The 22,300-nt window shown below is 50.5% G+C and overlaps 2 protein-coding genes across 3 annotated transcripts in view; one reads left to right on the forward strand and one right to left on the reverse strand.

Moving 5' to 3' along the window:
• Positions 1-16,176, reverse strand: part of ap4m1 (adaptor related protein complex 4 subunit mu 1) — a 47,305-nt gene extending 31,129 nt beyond the window's left edge. Inside the window, exons 1-5 of one of the 2 annotated variants that reach the window (XM_068024037.1) lie at positions 15,955-16,176; positions 9,177-9,273; positions 4,349-4,410; positions 4,072-4,157; positions 3,598-3,704 (exon numbers count right to left, since the gene is read on the reverse strand). In XM_068024037.1, coding sequence (XP_067880138.1) covers positions 3,598-3,704; positions 4,072-4,157; positions 4,349-4,410; positions 9,177-9,244 — 323 coding nt within the window. In that variant the 5' untranslated portion in view covers positions 9,245-9,273; positions 15,955-16,176. The remainder of the gene's footprint in view (positions 1-3,597; positions 3,705-4,071; positions 4,158-4,348; positions 4,411-9,176; positions 9,274-15,954) is intronic. The other variant, XM_068024038.1, reaches the window with a different exon arrangement.
• Positions 16,177-16,479: 303 nt separating this feature from the next.
• The window catches only part of mcm7 (minichromosome maintenance complex component 7), a 40,213-nt gene continuing 34,392 nt past the window's right edge, over positions 16,480-22,300 (forward strand). The window contains exons 1-2 of the mRNA XM_068024035.1: positions 16,480-16,893; positions 21,227-21,306. Coding sequence (XP_067880136.1) covers positions 16,863-16,893; positions 21,227-21,306 — 111 coding nt within the window. The 5' untranslated portion in view covers positions 16,480-16,862. The remainder of the gene's footprint in view (positions 16,894-21,226; positions 21,307-22,300) is intronic.

Genomic DNA, 22,300 nt, shown 5'->3' on the forward strand with positions numbered 1-22,300 from the left:
GGGGTGTGGCATTGTTAATCAAGGAGAGTTTTACGGCGGCAGAAAGGACGTTTGAGGACTTGTCTACTGAGGTAGTATGGGCCGAGGTTAGAAACAGGAGAGGGGAGGTAACCCTGTTGGGAGTTTTCTATAGACCTCCGAATAGTTCCAGAGATGTAGAGGAAAGGATAGCGAAGATGATTCTCGACAGGAGCGACTGTAACAGGGTAGTTGTTATGGGGGACTTTAACTTTCCAAATATTGACTGGAAATACTACAGTTCGAGTACTTTAGATGGGTCAGTTTTTGTCCAGTGTGTGCAGGAGGGTTTTCTGACACAGTATGTAGACAGGCCAACCAGGGGCGATGCCACATTGGATTTGGTACTGGGTAATGAACCCGGCCAGGTGTTAGATTTACATGTAGGTGTGCACTTTGGTGATAGTGATCACAATTCGGTTAGGTTTACCTTAGCGATGGGCAGGGACAGGTATATACCGCAGGGCAAGAATTATAGCTGGGGGAAAGGAAATTATGATGCGATTAGGCAAGATTTAGGATGCGTAGGATGGGGAAGGAAACTGCAGGGGATGGGCACAATCGAAATGTGGAGCTTATTCAAGGAGCAGCTACTGCGTGTCCTTGATAAGTATGTACCTGTCAGGCAGGGAGGAAGTTGTCGAGCGAGGGAGCCGTGGTTTACTAAAGAAGTTGAAGCGCTTGTCAAGAGGAAGAAGAAGGCTTATGTTAGGATGAGACGTGAAGGCTCAGTTAGGGCGCTTGAGAGTTACAAGCTAGCCAGGAAGGATCTAAAGGGAGAGCTAAGAAGAGCGAGGAGAGGACACGAGAAGTCATTGGCGGATAGGATCAAGGAAAACCCTAAGGCTTTCTTCAGGTATATCAGGAATAAAAGAATGACTAGAGTTAGATTAGGGCCAATCAAGGATTGTAGTGGGAAGTTGTGTGTGGAATCAGAGGAGATAGGGGAAGCGTTAAATGAATATTTTTCGTCAGTATTTACAGTAGAGAAAGAAAATGTTGTCGAGGAGAATACTGAGATACAGACTACTAGGCTAGATGGGATTGAGGTTCACAAGGAGGAGGTGTTATCAATTTTGGAAAGTGTGAAAATAGCTAAGTCCCCTGGGCCAGATGGGATTTATCCTAGGATTCTCTGGGAAGCCAGGGAGGAGATTGCAGAGCCTTTGTCCTTGATCTTTATGTCGTCATTGTCGACAGGAATAGTGCCGGAAGACTGGAGGATAGCAAATGTTGTCCCCTTGTTCAAGAAGGGGCGTAGAGACAGCCCTGGTAATTATAGACCTGTGAGCCTTACTTCGGTTGTGGGTAAAATGTTGGAAAAGGTTATAAGAGATAGGATTTATAATCATCTTGAAAAGAATAAGTTCATTAGCGATAGTCAGCACGGTTTTGTGAAGGGTAGGTCGTGCCTCACAAACCTTATTGAGTTTTTTGAGAAGGTGACCAAACAGGTGGATGAGGGTAAAGCCATGGATGTGGTGTATATGGATTTCAGTAAGGCGTTTGATAAGGTTCCACACGGTAGGCTATTGCAGAAAATACGGAAGTATGGGATTGAAGGTGATTTAGTGCTTTGGATCAGAAATTGGCTAGCTGAAAGAAGACAGAGGGTGGTGGTTGATGGCAAATGTTCATCCTGGAGTTTAGTTACTAGTGGTGTACCGCAAGGATCTGTTTTGGGGCCACTGCTGTTTGTCATTTTTATAAATGACCTGGATGAGGGTGTAGAAGGGTGGGTTAGTAAATTTGCGGATGACACGAAGGTCGGTGGAGTTGTGGATAGTGCCGAAGGATGTTGTAGGTTACAGAGGGACATAGATAGGCTGCAGAGCTGGGCTGAGAGATGGCAAATGGAGTTTAATGCGGAAAAGTGTGAGGTGATTCACTTTGGAAGGAGTAACAGGAATGCAGAATACTGGGCTAATGGGAAGATTCTTGGTAGTGTAGATGAGCAGAGAGATCTTGGTGTCCAGGAACATAAATCCCTGAAAGTTGCCACCCAGGTTAATAGGGCTGTTAAGAAGGCATATGGTGTGTTAGCTTTTGTTAGTAGGGGGATCGAGTTTCGGAGCCACGAGGTCATGCTGCAGCTGTACAAAACTCTGGTGAGACCGCACCTGGAGTATTGCGTGCAGTTCTGGTCACCACATTATAGGAAGGATGTGGAAGCTTTGGAAAGGGTGCAGGGGAGATTTACTAGGATGTTGCCTGGTATGGAGGGAAGGTCTTACGAGGAAAGGCTGAGGGACTTGAGGTTGTTTTCGTTAGAGAGAAGGAGGAGGAGAGGTGACTTAATAGAGACATATAAGATAATCAGAGGGTTAGATAGGGTGGATAGTGAGAGTCTTTTTCCTCGGATGGTGATGGCAAACACGAGAGGACATAGCTTTAAGTTGAGGGGTGATAGATATTGGACAGATGTCAGAGATACTTTCTTTACTCAGAGAGTAGTAGGGGTGTGGAACACCCTGCCTGCAACAGTAGTAGACTCGCCAACTTTCAGGGCATTTAAGTGGTCATTGGATAGACATATGGATGAAAATGGAATAGGGTAGGTCAGATGGTTTCACAGGTCGGCGCAACATCGAGGGCCGAAGGGCCTGTACTGCACTGTAATGTTCTATGTTCTATGACCAAAAGCTTGATTGAGAAGGTAGGTTTTAAGGAATGTCTTTGAGGAGGAAAACTATCTAGACAGGTCAAGAGTTTTTGGGAGGGAATTTCAGAGCTTAGGGCCCAGGCAGCTGTAGGCATTGCCAACGAGGGCGGAGTGACTGAAATCAGGGATGCTCAAAAGGCCAGAATTGAAGGAGCGCAGAGATCGCAGAGGGTTGTGGGGCTGGAGGAGGTGACAGAACTAGGGAGAGGGCACATGGCCCCCCACTCTGCACAGGGGTCAGAGTGCAGCCTGAGGGCACATGGCCCCTCTGTGCAGGGGTCAGAGTGCAGCCTGGGGGCACATGGCCCCTCTGCGCAGGGGTCAGAGTGCAGCCTGGGGGACACATGGCCCCCTCTGTGCTGGGGTCGGAGTGCAGCCTGGGGGCACATGGCCCCTGTGTGCAGGGGTCAGACTGCAGCCTGGGGGACACATGGCCCCTCTGTGCAGGGGTCGGAGTGCAGCCTGGGGGCACAAGGCCCTTCTGTGCTGGGGTCAGCTGGAGGGGTGGTCAGTGAATGGGGAATTGTGGTTGCCAGGGTGGGAGGAGAGTTGACAGTCAGTCTTGCACGCCTCCCCCCACTTTACCTAGGCTCTATGTTGGGCGAGAACAAGAAAATTGCACAACGTCGGAACACACGAGAACTGTCCCAGCCCAGGCCCCTCCAGTGGGAGACATGAAGTCCTCAGTGTTGCCTGTAAGAGTTTGAAAGGGTCAATATTTGGGGCAGTGAGAGTAAGACCTCCCACTATGCTGACGTAAGCGATCACGAGGGACTTGAAGAAGTATCATGATCATCAAAGGAGTTCGACACGTTTAAGAATGTATAGTTCCCAAAATGTAATCAACTCGTGTTGTTAAAACTGACTGAAGACTCAGTAATCTTTCCCAGCTGGACGAACCAAACATACAACATTACCTGTTGAGGAACTGGATGATAGTGAAAGGAGAAGTGTTACAGCGAGTTGTTGCCACAAAGTAGAGGGTGTTCTGTCGAAGGTGAACATAGTGCAGGCCCTGGTGGTGCTGCAGAAAGAAACAAAGTGGTTAACTTCGCCGGGTGGAGAGGGGAGGAGGATCGGGGGCAACAGTGTTGGCGGGGGGGGGTGGGGGTAAAGGGGGGTGGCATCTTGGATCTGGTGGGTGGGGTGGTGGGCGCCAGAAACCGGAGTGGGGGAGGGCAGCACCTGTGCTGGATCGGGGGTTTTTGGGGGGTGAGGGGGTTCTATGTGTGTCAGATCCGCGGTTGGAGGACAGTGGGTGTTAGATTGGTGGGCGAGAGGAAGGAGGGGGGGTGTCAGTTGGTGGGGGAGCCGGAGGGCAGGTACTGGGGGCTTTCAGGGGATCAGCGGGACTGGGCGGGGAGGCACTGATTCAAAATTCAATTCCTCACCATGACAACAGGGGCCTGGTCTCTGGGTAAACTCGTGACCTTCTGATGGAAGACATCAATGACGTCCTTTGACTCCTCCCCACGTACTGAAGACACCAGGGTTAGGGAAAGACTCACCAGCCATGGAGGGAAACATTTCCCCCCTTCCCCAGTTTATACAAACCAACACCAGCCACTCCTCAAATTCCAGTACATTCACAACTCCGGCCGACAGCCAACTGCTCAGCACAGACAGGCCGAGCCATGTCCTTTAATGGTCCATTTTTCGAAAGGATACAGTCTTTATAAATGAGATGGTCCCCTCGTAAGGAAAGAATGAAGAGCTGAGAGATCATTATCCTGCAAACAGTCACAAAAAGAGAAATGTTACTGAGACACAAGGAACATCATTCAGACAGACATACTGGTCACAGAGAGAGACACACACAGGGAACAGCACTCACACAGAGAGAGACACACATAGGGAACAGCACTCACAGAGAGAGAGAGACACACACACAGGGAACAGCACTCACACAGAGAGAGAGACACACACAGGGAACAGCAATCACACAGAGAGAGAGACACACAGGGAACAGCACTCACACAGAGAGAGAGACACACTCAGGGAACAGCACTCACAGAGAGAGAGACACACACATAGGGAACAGCACTCACAGAGAGAGAGACACACACAGGGAACAGCACTCACACAGAGAGAGACACACACACAGGGAACAGCACTCACACAGAGAGAGAGACACACATAGGGAACAGCACTCACACAGAGAGAGACACACACACACAGGGAACAGCACTCACAGAGAGAGACACACACAGGGAACAGCACTCACACAGAGAGAGACACACACAGGGAACAGCAGTCACACAGAGAGAGAGACACACACAGGGAACAGCACTCACACAGGGAGAGACACACACACACAGGGAACAGCACTCACACAGAGAGAGAGACACACACACAGGGAACAGCACTCACAGAGAGAGTCACACACAGGGAACAGCACTCACACAGAGAGACACACACACAGGGAACAGCACTCAGAGAGACACACAGAGGGGGCAGCACTCACAGAGACACAGAGGGGACACACTCACAGAGACACCCAGAGGGGACACACTCACAGAGACACCCAGAGGGGACAGCACTCACAGAGACACACAGAGGGGGCAGCACTCACAGAGACACAGAGGGGACAGCACTCACAGAGACACACAGAGGGGACAGCACTCACAGAGACACACAGCGGGTACAGCACTCACAGAGACACAGAGGGGACAGCACTCACAGAGAGACACAGAGGGGACAGCACTCACAGAGACACACAGAGGGGACAGCACTCACAGAGACACACAGTGGGGACAGGACACACAGAGACACACAGAGGGAACAGCACTCACAGAGACACAGAGGGGACAGCACTCACAGAGACACACAGAGGGGACAGCACTCACAGAGACACAGAGGGGACAGCGCTCACAGAGACACACAGAGGGGACAGCACTCACAGAGACACAGAGGGGACAGCGCTCACAGAGACACACAGAGGGGACAGCGCTCACAGAGACACAGAGGGGACAGCGCTCACAGAGACACAGAGGGGACAGCGCTCACAGAGACACACAGAGGGGACAGCACTCACAGAGAAACAGAGGGGACAGCACTCACAGAGAAACAGAGGGGACAGCACTCACAGAGAAACAGAGGGGACAGCACTCACAGAGAAACAGAGGGGACAGCACTCACAGAGACACAGTGGGGACAGCACTCACAGAGACACAGAGGGGACAGCACTCACAGAGACACACAGAGGGGACAGCACTCACAGAGAAACAGAGGGGACAGCACTCACAGAGACACACAGAGGGGACAGCACTCACAGAGACACACAGAGGGGACAGCACTCACAGAGACACAGAGGGGACAGCACTCACAGAGAAACAGAGGGGACAGCACTCACAGAGACACAGAGGGGACAGCACTCACAGAGACACAGAGGGGACAGCATTCACAGAGACACACAGAGGGGACAGCACTCACAGAGACACACAGAAGGGACAGCACTCACAGAGACACAGAGGGGACAGCACTCACAGAGACACACAGAGGGGACAGCACTCACAGAGACACACAGAGGGGACAGCGCTCACAGAGACACAGAGGGGACAGCACTCAGAGAGAGACAGAGGGGACAGCACTCACAGAGGGGACAACACTCACAGAGACACAGAGGGGACAGCACTCACAGAGACACACAGAGGGGACAACACTCACAGAGACACAGAGGGGACAACACTCACAGAGACACACACAGGGGACAACACTCACAGAGACACAGAGGGGACAGCACTCACAGAGACACACAGAGGGAACAGCACTCACAGAGACACAGAGGGGACAGCACTCACAGAGACACACAGAGGGAACAGCGCTCACGGAGACACAGACAGAGGAGACAGCATTCGTTAACAAAATGGATGAATTGTTGGCAAGATATAAATAAATATATACAACCGGACATCCATTAGAGACATGGTTGCCATGTGACCAAAACTGGGACTTGAATATTGAAGGGTATTCAACATTTCAAAAAGACAGGAAGCTCTCTCAATTAACAATGTAATTATTACCGTCATGAGAGATGACATTAGCTCGGAAGAGCAAGATGTAGAATCAGTTTGGTTAGAGATAATAACAAAGCTAACAGGACACTTGTGTGAGCAGTTTTTCAGCCCCTTAACAGTCGTTACACCGTAGAACAGAGTATACAGGAAGAAATAAATGTCGCGTGTCAGAAAGGTACCACAATAGTCATGGGTGGCTTTAATCTACATATAGATTGGGCAAATCAAACTTGCAATGGTAGCCTGGAAAATGAGTTCAGAGAATGTATTTGGGATAATTTCTTAAAGCAGTACATTGTAGAGCCAACCAGGGAACTGGCTATTCTGGACCTGGTAATGTGCAATGAGACAGAATTAATCAATAACCTCAGGGTAAAGGAGCCTCTCGGCGACAGCGATCATAATATGATAGAATTTCACCTTCAGTTTGAAGGGGAGAAGTGTGGGTCTAAGACTTGTGTTTTAAACATAAATAAAGGTAATTACACGGGTATGAAGACAGAGTTAGCTAAAGTGAACTTGGAAACTAGGCTAAAAGGTGGGACAGTAGAGATGCAGTGTCAGATTTTGAACGAGATATTTAATAACTCTCAGCAAAAATTTATCCCAGTGAGAAAGAAAGACTTTGAGAAGGATACATGATCCGTGGCTAAATAAGCAAGTGAAGGATAGTTGGGTATCTGGAATGAGCTGCTTGGGGAGGTGGTGGAGGCAGGAACAGTAGCGACATTTAAGAGGCATCTGGACAGGTACCAGAATGAGCAAGGCATAGAGGGATATGGAATTAATGCAGGCAGGTGGGATTAGTATAGATAGGCATTATGGTAGGCATGGACGAGGTGGGCCGAAGGGCCTGTTTCTATGCTGTAAAACTCTGTGACTCTATAGTATCTAATTAAAAGAAATACTGTACAAATCTGCAAAGATTAGTGGCAGGTCAAAAGATTGGACAGATTTTAAGAACCAGCAAAGAATGACGAAAAAATAAAGAGGGAGAAAGTACAGTATGAAAAAAATAGCTCATAATATAAAAACAGATAGTAGCAGTTTCTACAAGTATTTAAATAGGAAAAGAGTAACTAAAGCTAATTTTTCTCACTTCTTTGACCAGGAGTCCTCCTCCCAACCAGCAGACCCATTCACCCGCCTCCAGCATTCTCCCTTCCTCTGGCTTCTTACCCACTCTTGATCTTTTCATTGAGAAATGTCAGCGAGACATCGGCCATCTCAATTTCTCTGCTCCCCTCACGCACTCTAACCTTTCTCCCTCTGAACTTGCCGCACACTGTTCCCTCAGGTCTAACCCCAACATTGTCATCAAACCTGCAGACAAGGCTGGTGCTGTTGTTGTATGGCGTACCGACCTCTACCTTGCAGAGGCTCAGCACCAACTCTCAGACACTTCTTCCTACTTTCCCCCGGACCATGACCCCACCACCGAACATCAAGCTACTGTCCACAGGACTGTCACTGACCTCAACCCCTCCGGAGATCTTCCCTCTACAGCTTCCAAACTCATAGTCCCACAACCCCGGACAGCCCGCTTCTACCTCCTTCCTAAAACATAGTCTCACAACCCCGGACAGCCCGCTTCTACCTCCTTCCTAAAACATAGTCTCACAACCCCGGACAGCCCGCTTCTACCTCCTTCCTAAAATCCACAAACAGGCCTGTCCCGGCAGACCCATTGTGTCAGCCTGTTCCTGCCCCACTGTACTTATTTCTTCCAATCTTGACTCTATCTTTTCTCCATTGATGCAGTCGCGTCCCACCTACATCTGTGACTCTTCTGATGCCCTACGTCATTTTACGAACATATGAATTAGGAGGAGTAGGCCACTTGGCCCCTCGAGCCTGCTCTGCCATTCAATAAGTTCATGACTGAACTGATTACTCCACATTTCCACCAGCCCCCCCGATAACCTTTCACACTCTTGCTTATCAAGAATCTATCTACCTCTACCTTAAAAATATTCAAAGACTCTGCTTCCACTGCCTTTTGAGGAAGAGAATTCGAAAGACTCATGACTGTCAGGGAAAAAATTTCTCCTCATCTCTGTCTTAAATGGGCGACCCTTTATTTTCAAACAGTGACCCCTAGTTCGAGATTCCCCCACAAGGGGAAACATCCGTTCAACATCCACCCTGTCAAAACCCCTCAGGATCTTTAACATTTCAATCAAGTCGTGGCTTATTCTTCTAAATTCCAGCGGATACAAGTCTAGCCTGTCCAATCTTTGCTCATAAGACAGCCAGCCCATTCCAGGTGTTAGTCCAGTAAACCTTCTCTGAACTGCTTCCAAAGCATTTACATCCTTCCTTCAATGAGACCAGTACTGTACACAGTACTCCAGATCTGATCTCACCAATGCCCTGTATAGCTGAAGCATAACCTCCCTACTTTTGTATTCAATTCCCCTCACAATAAATGATAACATTCTATTAGCTTTCCGAATTACATGCTCTACCTGCATACTAACCTTTTGTGATTCATGCACGAGGACACCCAGATCCCTCTGTATCTCACAGCTCTGCAATCTCTCACCATTTAGATAATATGCTTCTTTTTTATTCTTCCTGCCAAAGAGGACAATTTTACACTTTCTCACATTATACTCCATTTTCCCACTCAATTAACCTATCTATATCCCTTTGTAGCCCCCTTATGTCCTCTTCACAAGTTACTTTCCTACCTATCTCTGTGTTATCAGCAAAGTTAGCAACCATACCTTCAGTCCCTTCATCTAAGTCATTTATATATTAAAAAGTTCAGGCCCCACACAGATCCCTGTAGCACACCACTCGTTACATCTTGCCAAACAGAAAATGACCCATTCATGCCTACTTTTTTCTTTCCTGTTAGCTAACCAATCTTCTATCCATGCAATATGTTACCCCCTACACCATGAGCTTTTGTTTTCTTTAATAACTTTTGATGTGGCACCTTATCAAATGCCTTCTGGAAATCTAAGTACAATACATCCACCGGCTCCCCTTTATCCACAGCACATGTAACTCCCTCAAAGAACTCCAATAAATTGGTTAAACATGATTTCCCTTTCATAAAACCATGTTGACTCTGCCTGATTACCTTGAATTTTTCTAAATGCCCTGCTATAATGTCTTTAATGATAGCTTCTAACATTTTGCTTCAGACAGATGTTATGCTAATTGGCCTGTAGTTTCCTGTTTTCTGTCTCGCCCCCTTTATGACAATTTCCAGTTTCCTGGCCCTAACTGCCTCCTCTTCACGATGGACGTCCAATCTCTCTACACCTCCATCCCCCACCAGGATGGTTTGAGGGCTCTCCGCTTCTTCCTTGAACAGAGGCCCAACCTGTCCCCATCCACCACCACCCTCCTCCGCCTGGCTGAACCTGTTCTCATATTGAACAACTTCTCCTTCAACTCCACTCACTTCCTTCAAGTAAAAGATGCTATGGGTACCTGCATGGGTCCTAGTTATGCCTGTCCTTTTTGTGGGATATGTCTAACATTCCTTGTTCCAGTCCTGCTCAGGCCCCCTCCCCAAACTCTTTTTCCGGTACATTGATGACTGTATCAGTGCCATTTCCTGCTTCCGCCCCGAACTGGAAAACTTTATCAACTTTGCTTCCAATTTCCACCCTTCTCTCACCTTTACATGGTCCATCTCTGACACTTCCCTTCCCTTCCTCGACTTTTCTGTCTCCATCTCTGGGGATAGTCTGTCCACTAATATTCATTATAAGCCCACCAACTCCCACAGCTACCTGGACTACATTTCTTCACACCCTGCCTCCTGTAAGGACTCCATTCCATTCTCCCAGTTTCTCCGTCTCTGACGCATCTGCTCTGATGACGTAACTTTCCACAACAGCACTTCTGATATGTCTTCCTTTTTCCTCAACCAAGGATTTCCCCCACTGTGGTTGAAAGTGCCTTCATCCGTGCCCAGCCCATTTCCTGCACTTCTGTCCTCACCCCTTCCTCTCCCTCCCAGAACCGCGACAGGGTTCCCCTTGTCCTCACTTTCCAACCCACCAGCATCCATTTCTGCCACCTTGAGCGTGATGCCACCACCAAACGCATCATCCCCTCCCCTCCCGTCAGCATTCCGAAGGGATCGGTCCCTCCGCGACACCCTGGTCCACTCCTCCACTACCTCCGACACCTCGTTCCCTTCCCACTGCCCCTTCCAATGCAATCTGAGAAGGTGTAATACCTGCCCTTTTACGTCCTCCTCCCTCACTATCTAAGGCCCCAAACACTCCTTTCAGGTGAATCAGCGATTTAGTTGTACTTCTTTCAGTTTAGTATCCTGCATTCGCTACTCAGAATATGGTCTCCTTTACATTGGGGAGACCAAACGGAGAATGGGTGACCACTTTGCGGAACACCTCTGCTCAGTCCGAAAGTTTGACCCCGAGCTTCCAGTTGCTTGCCACTTCAACACTCTCCCCCACCCCCCACATTTCTGTCTTTGGCCTGCTCCAGTGAACATCAATGCAAGCTTGAGGAGCAGCACCTGATCTTTCAATTAGGCACTCGACAGCCTTGCAGACTGAACATTGAGTTTAATAACTTCAGAGCATGACTGGCCTTTTTTTAATTTTTTAACCATGTGCCTGTTTTTCATGTAGTCAGAGCTGCTCATTATTCTGTCATTAACACTCTCTGGACTAATGCTCTTGTCTTTCACAAGCATTAACACACTCTTTGCCTTTGTTCCAGGTCAGCTTTGTTATTTAATCTCTCCTGCCCTCTGCCCTTTCAAACGCCTTCCCCTTTGTTCTCTCCCCCACCTCCCTTCCCCTTCACTTGCTTAAAACCTTTGCCAGTTCTGATGAAAGGTCACCGACCTGAAACATTAACTCTGCTTCTCTCTCCACAGATGCTGCCAGACCTGCTGAGTATTTCCAGCACTTTTTGTTTTTATAACTAACGTTAGCGTTAGCCCTCAAGAGAGAGAGAGTCTGGGGAATTGATAATGGAAAACAAAGAAGTGGCGGAGGCATTGAACAGGTATTTTGTGTCTGTTTTCACTGTGGAAGACTTGGAAAACCTCCTAAAGATACTTGAAAATCAAGAGGTGAAAGGGAGGAGGAAATTAAAATAATCACCATCACCAGGAAAAAGGTGCTGGGAAAACTATTAGACCTAAAGGCTGAAAAGTCCCCAGGACCAGATGGCCTGTATCCTAGTGCGTTAAAAGAAGTGACTGCAGAGATAGTCGAGGCATTGGTTATAATCTTCCAAAATTCCTTAGTTTCTGGAAGGGTCCCAGCAGATTTGAAAATAGCAAATCTAACACCTTTATTCAAAAAAGGAGGGAGATAGAAATCTGGAAATTATAGACCAGTTAACCTAACGTCTGCAATAGGGAAATTACTAGAATCCATTATTAAAGAGATTATAGCTGGATCATAAGAAAATCATAATGAGATCAGACAGAGTCAACATGGTTTTGTGAAAGAAAAATTTAACTGATTTATTAGAGTTCTTCAAGAAACTAGCAGGCATGGTGGATAGCAGGAACATATAGTTTTTTTCATTCATTCACGGGATGTGGGCATCGCTGGCTAGGCCAGCATTTATTGTCCATCCCTAATTGCCCTTGAGAAGGTGGTGGTGAGCTGCCTTCTTGAACCACTGCAGTCCATGTGGGGTAGGTACACCCACAGCGCTGTTAGGGAGGGAGTTCCAGGATTTTGACCCAGTGACAGTGAAGGAACGGCGATATAGTTCCAAGTCAGGATGGTGTGAGACTTGCAGGGGAACTTGCAGGTGGTGGTGTTCCCATGCATTTGCTGTCCTTGTCCTTCTAGTTAGCAGAAGTCACGGGTTTGGAAGGTGCTTTGCTTCTTGTAGATGGTACACACTGCTATCACTGTGTGTTGGTGGTGGAGGGAGTGAATGTTTGTAGATGGGGTGCCCATCAAGCGGGCTGCTTTGTCCTGGATGGTGCCAACCTTCTTGAGTGTTTTTGGAGCTGCAGCCATCCAGACAAGTGGAGAGTATTCCATCACACTCCTGACTTGTGCCTTGAGGATGGTGGACAGGCTTTGGGGAGTCAGGAGGTGAGTTACTCGCCGCAGAATTCCCAGCCTCTGACCTGCTCTTGTAGCCACAGTATTTATATGACTACTCCAGTTCAGTTTCTGGTCAATGATAACCCCTAGGATGTTGATAGTGGGGGATTCAGCGATGGTAATGCCATTGAATGTCAAGGGGAGATGGTTAGATTCTCTCTTGTTGGAGATGGTCATTGCTTGGCATTTGTGCGGCGCAAATGTTACTTGCCACTTATCAGCCCAAGCCTGGATATTGTCCAGGTCTTGCTGCATTTCTACACTGACTGCTTCAGTATCTGAGGAGTCACGAATGGTGCTGAACATTGTGCAATCATCAGCGAACATCCCCATTTCCGACCTTATGATTGAAGGAAGGTCATTGATGAAGCAGCTGAAGATGGTTGGGCCTAGCACACTACCCTGAGGAACTCCTGCAGTGATGTCCCAGAGCTCAGATGATTGACCTCCAATAACAAAAACCATCTTCCTTTGTGCGAGGTATGACTCCAACCAACTCGGTCAAATGCTGCCTTGATGTCAAGGGCAGTCATTCTTACCTCACCTCTTGAGTTCGGTTCTTTTGTCCATGTTTGAACCAAGGCTGTAATGAGGTCAGGAGCCGAGTGGCCCTTGCAGAACGCAAACTGAGCATCACTGAGCAGGTTATTGTTAAGCAAGTACCACTTGATGGCACTGTTGATGACACCTTCCATCACTTTACTGATGATTGAGAGTAGGCTGACGGGGCAGTCATTGGCTGGGTTGACTTGTACAGGCCATACCTTATTGCCAGGTAGATGCCAGTGTTGTAGCTGTACTGGAACAGTTTGGCTAAGGGTGCAGCAAGTTCTGGAGCACAGGTCTTCAGTACTATTGCCGGAATATTGTCAGGGTCCACAGCCTTTGCAGTATCCAGTCCCTTCAGTCGTTTCTTGCTATCACGCGGAGTGAATCGAATCGGCTGAAGACTGGCATCTGTGATGCTGGGGACTTCAGGGGGAGGCTGAGATGGATCATCAACTCGGCACTTTTGTTGCAAATGCTTTGGCCTTACTTTTCGCACTGATGTGCTCGGCTCCCCCATCATTGAGGATGGGGATATTTGTGGAGCCACCTCCTCCAGTTAGTTGTTTAACTGTCCACCACCACGAGCAGGAGTAGACCATGAAGCCTCTTGAGGCTGCTCCACCATTCAATTAGATCATGGCAGATCATCCACCTCAATGCCACTTTCCCATCGGATAAACGGGAACCTGTAGATGCATACTTGGATTTCCAAAAGGCATTTGATAAGGTGCCACATCAAAGTTTACAACACAAAATTAGAGCTTATGGTGTAGGGGGGTAACATCTTGGCATGGGTAGAGGATTGGTTAGCTAACAGGAAGCAGAGAATCGGGATAAATGGGTCTTTTTCTGATTCGCAAGTTGTAACAAGTGTAGTGCCACAGAGTTCATTGCTGGGCCTCAACTGTTTTAAATTTATATTACATCAGAACATGCAAATTAGGAGCAGGATTAGGCCACTCGAACCTGCTCCACCATTCAACATGACAGCTGATCTGATTGTAACCTCAACTCCACATTCCTGCCTATCCCAATAACCTGTCACCCCCTTGCTTATCAAGAATCTATCTACCTGTGCCTTAAAAATGTTCAAAGACTCTGCTTCCACCACCTTTTGAGGAAGAGAGTTCCAAAGACTCACGACTCAGAGAAAGAATTTCTCCTCATCTCTGTCTTAAATGGCGACCCCTTATTTTTAAACAGTGACCCCTAGTTCTAGATTCTTCCACAAGGGGAAACATCCTTTCCACATCCACCCTGTCGAGACCCCTCAGAATCTTAAGTGTTTCTATCAAGTCACCTCTTGCTCTTCTGAACTCCAGCAGATACAAGCCAACCTGTCCAACTTTTCCTCATATGACAACCCACCCATTCCAGGTATTAGTCTAGTAAACCTTCTCTGAACTGCTTCCAATGCATTGCCATCTTTCCTTAAATAAGGAAACCAGTACTGTACACAGTACACCAGATGTGGTCTCACCAATGCCCTGTATAGCTGAAGCATAACCTCCCTACTTTTGTATTCAGTTCCCCTCGCGATAAACGATAACATTCTATTAGTTTTCCTAATTACTTGCTGTCTCTGCATACAAACCTTTTGCAATTCATGCACTGGGACACCCAGATCCCTCTGCATCTCAGAGCTCTATAATCTCTCACCAATACTTCTCTTTTATTCTTCCTGTTGAAATGGACAATTTTGCACTTTCCCACATTATACTCCATTTGCCAGATCTTTGCCCACTCACTTAACCCATCTATATCCCTTTGTAGTCCCCTTATGTCCTCTTGACAACTTACTCTCCGACCTATTTTTGTGTCATCAGCAAATTTAGCAACCATATCTTCAGTCTCTGCACACAAGTCATTTACATAAACTGTTAAAAGTTGACTTGGATGAAGAGATCAAGTGGCTAAATTTGCCAATGACACCAAGATGAAAGGGTCACTGAACTGAAACGTTAATTCTGCTTCTCTCTCCACAGATGCTGCCCGACCTGCTGAGTATTTCGAGCAGTTCTTGATTTTATTTTTCCAGCATCTGCAGTGCTTTGCTTATATATATATATATATATATATATATATATAGATAGAAGTAGGGATGTTTTACTGCAGCTGTACAGGACCTTGGTGAGACCACATCTGGTGTACTGTGTACTTGGTCTCCTTATTTCAAAAAGGATATAATTGCGTTAGAAGCAGTTCAGAGAAGGTTCACTCGACTGATTCTGGGGATAGAGGATTCATCTTATGAAGGAAGGTTGGGCCTGTGCCCACTGGAGTTTAGAATGAGAGGTGATCTTTATCGAATCATGTAAAATGATGAGTGGACTTGATGGATTGGAAGATGTTTCCAATGTGGGGGACACAGTTTAAGAATACAAGGTCCCTCTTTTAAGACAGAGATGCAGAGAATGTTTTTTTTCTCTGAGAGAGTGGTTAGGCTGTGGAGTTCCCTCCTTCCCTGGAGAGCAGTGGAGGCTGCATCATTGAATATACATCAAGAGGGAGTCAGGGGCAGACAGGGAAGTGGAGCTGAGACCACAGTCAGATCATGGCCTATTGCCAGTAAACAGGCCAGACCCCAGGCGGGGATCCCGCGAACACAGACATCCGGCCCGGTCACTCACTCACTCACCCTCGATTTCCCTCTCACCACCAGCCCCGCCCGAGGCCTCGGCCTCCCCCTCGCACGGACAGGGACAGGGCCCGAGCCCGGTTTTTCTCTCACACTGAAACCGGGTGGGAGGCTGGCTGTGTCTGTCTGTCTCTCTCTCTCTCTCTCTCTCTCCCCCCCCGGCTCCAGGTCTCTGTGTCCGCTCACTCTCACCGCCAGCCCGAGGCCTCCTGTCCCGCCCACTGCCCCCAACACAACGTCAATCAGCGTGACCTCATCACGGCGACCAGCGCGGTGCAACGGAATCCGAGGGGCGGGGTTAATACGGATGAGGGGCGGGGCGGGGCGGAAGGGGGTTCGGGGCGGGGCTGTGGAGTTGGGGGCGGGGCTGTGGAGTTGGGGGCGGGGCTGTGGAGTTGGGGGCGGGGCTGTGGAGTTGGGGGCGGGGCTGTGGAGTTGGGGGCGGGGCTGTGGAGTTCGGGGCGGGATTCTGGTCGGATCGGATGTGACGCACGGGGTGAAAGGTTGGCGGAGATTTTCGCGCCAGTGGTTTGATATTATGTGTCGGGTGGGTGATTCTCTTTCTCCGGATTCCGGTTACACGGGCCCCTGCGGAGTGGGTCCAGTTTGTGACTAAAGTCTTTTTGTTATCCGGTGTGTTGCTGTGGTCGCGTCTCCCGCGCTCTCTCTCTATCTCTCATTCTGTGCGGCTGTGAGAGCGGCTTCCTCCCCCCCCCCCCCCCCCCCCCCCCCCCGCTGCCCCGGCCGGTGGTACAGTCCGCTCCTATCACGTGGGCGGCAGATTCGCGCCAGTTTCGGATCCGAAGAAACGGCGGCGGGAGAAGCAGCGAGACTGAGAACCGCGGAGAGAGTGGATTCCGCCAGAGAGCCCGCCCGCCCGAGAGAGAACCCCCACAGCACAACCCGCCATGCCGCCCAGAGACTATCAGAGCGAGAAAGGTAAAGAGGAGAGAGGGGGAGGGGGGATGGAAAGGAGAGGAGGATGGGGGTGGGGGAGGGGAGGAGAGAGGGGGAGGGGGGATGGAAAGGAGAGGAGGATGGGGGTGGGGGAGGGGAGGAGAGGGAGGGAGGGGAGGGGAGGGAGGGGGGGAAAGGAGAGGGGGGAGGGGAGGGGGGGAGGGAAAGGAGAGGGGGGGAGGGGAGGGAAAGGAGAGGGAGGGAGGGGAGGGGGGGAGGGAAAGGAGAGGGGGTGAGGGTGGGGGAGGGGAGGGGAGGGGGGGAGGGAAAGGAGAGGGGGTGGGGGAGGGGAGGAGAGGGAGGGGGAGGGGGGGAGGGAAAGGAGAGGGGGTGGGGGAGGGGAGGAGAGGGAGGGAGGGGAGGGGGGGAGGGAAAGGAGAGGGGGGGAGGGGAGGGGGGGAGGGAAAGGAGAGGGGGTGAGGGTGGGGGAGGGGAGGAGAGGGAGGGAGGGGAGGGGGGGAGGGAAAGGAGAGGGGGTGAGGGTGGGGGAGGGGAGGAGAGGGAGGGAGGGGAGGGGGGGAGGGAAAGGAGAGGGGGTGAGGGTGGGGGAGGGGAGGAGAGGGAGGGAGGGGAGGGGAGGGAGGGGGGGGAAAGGAGAGGGGGTGAGGGAAAGGAGAGGGGGTGAGGGTGGGGGAGTGAAAGGAGAGGGGGGGGAGTGAAAGGAGAGGGGGGGGAGTGAAAGGAGAGGGGGGGGAGTGAAAGGAGAGGGGGGGGAGTGAAAGGAGAGGGGGGGGAGTGAAAGGAGAGGGGGGGAGTGAAAGGAGAAGGGGGGGAGTGAAAGGAGAAGGGGGGGAGTGAAAGGAGAAGGGGGGGAGTGAAAGGAGAGGGGGTGAAGGGGGGGAGTGAAAGGAGAGGGGGTGAAGGGGGGGAGTGAAAGGAGAGGGGGTGAAGGGGGGGAGTGAAAGGAGAGGGGGTGAAGGGGGGGAGGGGGGAGGGAAAGGAGAGGGGGGAGGGGAGGGAGGGAAAGGAGAGGGGGTGAGGGGAGGGGGGGAGGGAAAGGAGAGGGGGTGAGGGGGGAGGGGAGGGGGGGGGAAAGGAGAAGGAGGGAAAGGAGAGGGGGTGGGGGAGGGAAAGGTGAGGGGGGGGATGGAAAGGAGAGGGGGTGAGGAGGGGGGGAAAGGAGAGGGAGGGAAAGGAGAGGGGGTGGGGGAGGGAAAGGTGAGGGGGGGATGGAAAGGAGAGGGGGTGAGGAGGGGGGATGGAAAGGAGAGGGGGGGAGGAGGGGGGATGGAAAGGAGAGGGGGGAGGGAAAGGAGAGGGGATGGAAGGGAGGGGGTGGGGGATGGAAAGGTGGGGGAGGGGGGGAGGGAAAGGAGAGGGGGTGAGGGAAAGGTGGGGGAGGGGGGATGGAAAGGTGAGGGGGTGGGGGAGGGAAAGGGGAGGGGGGGAGGGAAAGGTGGGGGAGGGGGGAGGGAAAGGTGGGGGAGGGGGGGAGGGAAAGGAGAGGGGGTGGGGGAGGGAGGGAAACGTAAGGGGGAGGGGGGGAGGGAAAGGGGAGGGGAAGGTGAGAGGGAGGGAGAGGGGGGAGGAGAAGGAGTGGGAGGGGAAGGAGTCGGGGGGGAGGAGAGGGAGGGGAAGGAGTCGGGGGGGGGGGGAGGAGAGGGAGGGGAAGGAGACGGGGGGGGAGGAGAGGGAGAGGAAGGAGACGGGGTGGCGGGGAGTAGGGAGAGAGAGGAGGGGGAGTAAGGGGACGGGGAGGGAGGGAGGGGAGCAAGGGGACGGGGGGTGAGGGAGGGAGGGGGGTAAGGGGACGGGAGGGAGGGGAGTAAGGGGATGGGTGGTGCGGTCGGGGAGGGAGAGAGCGGGAGGACAGGAAGAGGGTGGAGGCCGGAGAGGGGGAAGAGGGTGGAGGAAGGGGAGGGGGAGTGGGCACAGAGAGGGGGAGGGCAGGGGATGAGAGAGAGAGAGGGAGACAGGGAGGGGGGATGGAGGGAGAAGTGGTCCATTCCTCTCCCTGGCAACTGTCTGTTGCATTTGACTCAGAAGAGTTACTGACCACAAATCCACACCCTCACTGTGAAAGGTGCTATACAGATGCAAGTTTGTTGATTTCTCCAAGTTGTGGCTGGTTGGTATTTCCTCACCTCTTGGCTGCTGATTTACTCTGTGACCTGGTGGGTTCAGCAATGGTGAACATTTTGATTGCCAGCTCCTGTAACTTCAGGGTGAGATCTTGTACCACCCGGTCAGGCACCAGAACTCTGACGCGATGCCGATGTGTAACATTGTACAGCTTGTGAAAGAATTGACAGGGACCTTTCCTTCTGTTCCCAGCTGTCTTTTGATATCACGTGGAGTGAATTGAATTTGATGAAGTTTGTTATCTGTAATACTGGTGACACTAGATGGAGGTAGACATTGGAACATCCACTCGGTGATGGTCACAACCCTGTTCATCCATCGCTGAGCGTGGTCATTTGCCTTCATTTGGTCAGAGTTTCCAAACACCTTTATTAAAATTCTCATCAGCCGTGGTCCCCTCTTTTTGTTCATCCACCTGCTGCTTCTCATCTGTAAACGTGGTGGGATTCCACATGTACACTGATGACACCCAGCTCCAGCTCGCCATCATCTCTCTCGAACCTTTCCCCGTCTCTGAATTGTCCGATTGCTTGTCTGACATTCACCACTGGATACGCAGCAGTTTCCTTCCACTAAATATTGGGAATGCCAAAACCATCGTCCTCTGTCCCTGCCACAACTTCTGTCCCCGAGGCATCAACTCATTCTGTCCCTGACAACTGTCCGGGGATAAACCAGATTCTTTGTAACTTTGGTGTTACGGATGGTGAGGTGAGCTCCTAACCACGTGTTCGTGCTATCACTGAGACCGCTTAATTCCAACTCCGTAACATCACACGACTCTGACCCTGCCTCAGCTCATCCGTTGACTCCTTCATCCAGGCCTTTGTTACCTCTAGACGAGCCTATTCCGACTCACTCCTGCTCAGCCTCCCATCTTCTATCTGAGTCTCGTTCGCCAATCACCTTGTGCACTTTGGCCTACATTGGACTTCGCAGTTGAACAGCTCAATTTTGTTTTCCATGGCCTTGCCCTCCCTATCTCTGTGCCCCTCTCACTCTAATCTTCTGTGCATCCCCGACTTGCTTGTCTTCAGCTGTCTAAGGTGTAAGCTCTGGAATTTCCCCCCTCCATCTCTTCCCTTCAAACTCAATCTTAACTTGCCTATTTCAGCAAGCTTCTGGTCACCTGACCTAGTAGCTGCTCCGTTGGCTAGGTGTCAGGTTTTTTTTGTATGGTTACACTCCTGGGCATGTTTTACTACATTAAATGCAGGTTTCTGCATGTAGTTCTGTAATGTAGCTTCACCAGGTTGGCCCCTCATTTTTAGGCACTTCTGGCAGGCTCTCCTACACTCCTCGTTGAACCAGGGTTGATCCCCCGGGCTTGATAATAGTACCATGGGCTGAATGGCCGCTTCCTGCGCTGTATCGATTCTGTGATCGTGAGGGATATTCTGGGTCATGAGGTTGAACTTTGTGGTTGAATACAATTCAGCTGCTGCTGATGGCCCACAGCGCCTCATGGGTGCCCAGTTTTGAGCTGCTAAATCTGTTCTGAATCTATCCCACTTAGCAAGGGTAGTGCCACACGACACGATGGAGTGTGCCCTCAGTGTGAAGACAGGACTTCGACTCTGGAAGGTTGGCTGATGGATACGATTCTGACTGTGACTTTGTCGAGGCCTCCAACTTTGGCACAAATCCCCAGATGTTGGTGTAAGTTTGCAGGGCAGACTGGACTGGGTGTGTCTTTTCAGTGTCATTTCGGCTGTTGCTTGGATTGTGAATCCAGTGTTGGTACGCATGGGTTTAGGGAATGTTACACGCTGTGTGTTGGATGCATCCCATCCTGATTTGATAGCTAGTTGAAGGAATTGTTGCGGATGTTGTTTGCAGCTGGATTTGGGATAGAGCGCTGGGTGTGTGGGGGTGGGGGTTTCTATTTCTCAAGCCTGTGACTGATGCAGCCCCGGGCTGTGAGGTGACGATGCAAGCAACATGTTGTAGGGGCTGGGAGTGGATCAGATCAGGATCGACGCAGCCTGTAACTGTTTGCAGCGAGTGGTCCAGGTTGGCTCCCAGAGCAGGTCAGGAATCGTGGGGGGCTGCGGCAGCTGCTTGCATGTTTATATTTACAATGGGGGACGGGGACCAGGAGGCCCTCAGACCTTTCTGGCCCCAAACACAGCAGTCCCTCGCACCCCCTCCCCTCTCCTGGCTTTGTTTCGGAGGGTGGCTGTAGTTTGGAGGAGGGGGTTAAGGCACTAACAGTTCCTGATCTACCTTACAGAGAAGTGCAGCAAGTTCCTGCAGGAGTTCTACACGGACAGCGAACTTGGGAAGAAGCAGTTCCGATACGCCGACCAGTTGGTAAGAACCTTCGTACACGCAGTCCCTGTATCCCTGGGGGGGGGCCCTTCCTAGCCCCCCCACCCCCGCACGCGGTCCCAATGTCCCCTCCAACTGGCCAACGTTATTCGCTCAACTAGCATCTCAAAAAGCAGATTATCTGATCATTATCTCACTGCTGTTTGTGGGAGCTTGCTGTGCACAAATTGGCTGCTGTGTTTCCTACAATAAAACAATAACTGCGCTTCATCGAAAAAGTTAGAATCATCGATAGTTTACGGCACAGAAAGAGGCCACTTGGCCCATCGTGTCTGCGTTGGCCGAAAAACAAGCCAGCCAACCTAATCCCACCTTCCGTATTTGGTCCGTAGCCCTGCAGATTATAGCACTTGCACTATCCAGACTCCTTTCAAATGAGTTGAGGGTTTCTGCCCCTTATACCCTTACAGGCAATGAGTTCCAGACCCCCAGCACCCTCTGGGTGAAAAAACATTTTCTCATCTCGCCTCGAATCTTTCTACCAATCACTTCAAATCTGTGCCCCCTCATCACTGACCTCTCTGCTAATGTAAATATGCCCTTCACCTCCACTCTATCCAGGCCCCCCTCAACTTTGTGCATCTTGATCAAATCTCCTCTCAGCCTTCTCTATTCCAAGGAGAACAACCCCAGCCTATCCAATCTTTCCTTATAGCTGCATTTTTCCAGTCCTGGCAACATCCTCTTAAATCTCCTCTGTACCCTCTCTAGTGCAATTACATCCTTTCTGTAATGAGGTGACCAGAACTGCACACAGTACTCAAGTTGTGGCCTAACCAATGCGTTATACAGTTCCAGCATAACCTCCCTGCTCTTGTATTCTATACCTCGACTAATAAAGGAAAGGATTCCATAGGCCTTTTTAACCACCTTATCGACCTGTCCTACCTTCCGGGATCTGTGGACTTTCACACCAAGGTCCCTCACTTCTTCCTCTACAACTTTCAATATTCCCCCACGACTTGCTTCACTTGTG

This window comes from Heterodontus francisci, chromosome 48, assembly GCF_036365525.1.
Source record: "Heterodontus francisci isolate sHetFra1 chromosome 48, sHetFra1.hap1, whole genome shotgun sequence".
Taxonomy (NCBI): domain Eukaryota; kingdom Metazoa; phylum Chordata; class Chondrichthyes; order Heterodontiformes; family Heterodontidae; genus Heterodontus; species Heterodontus francisci.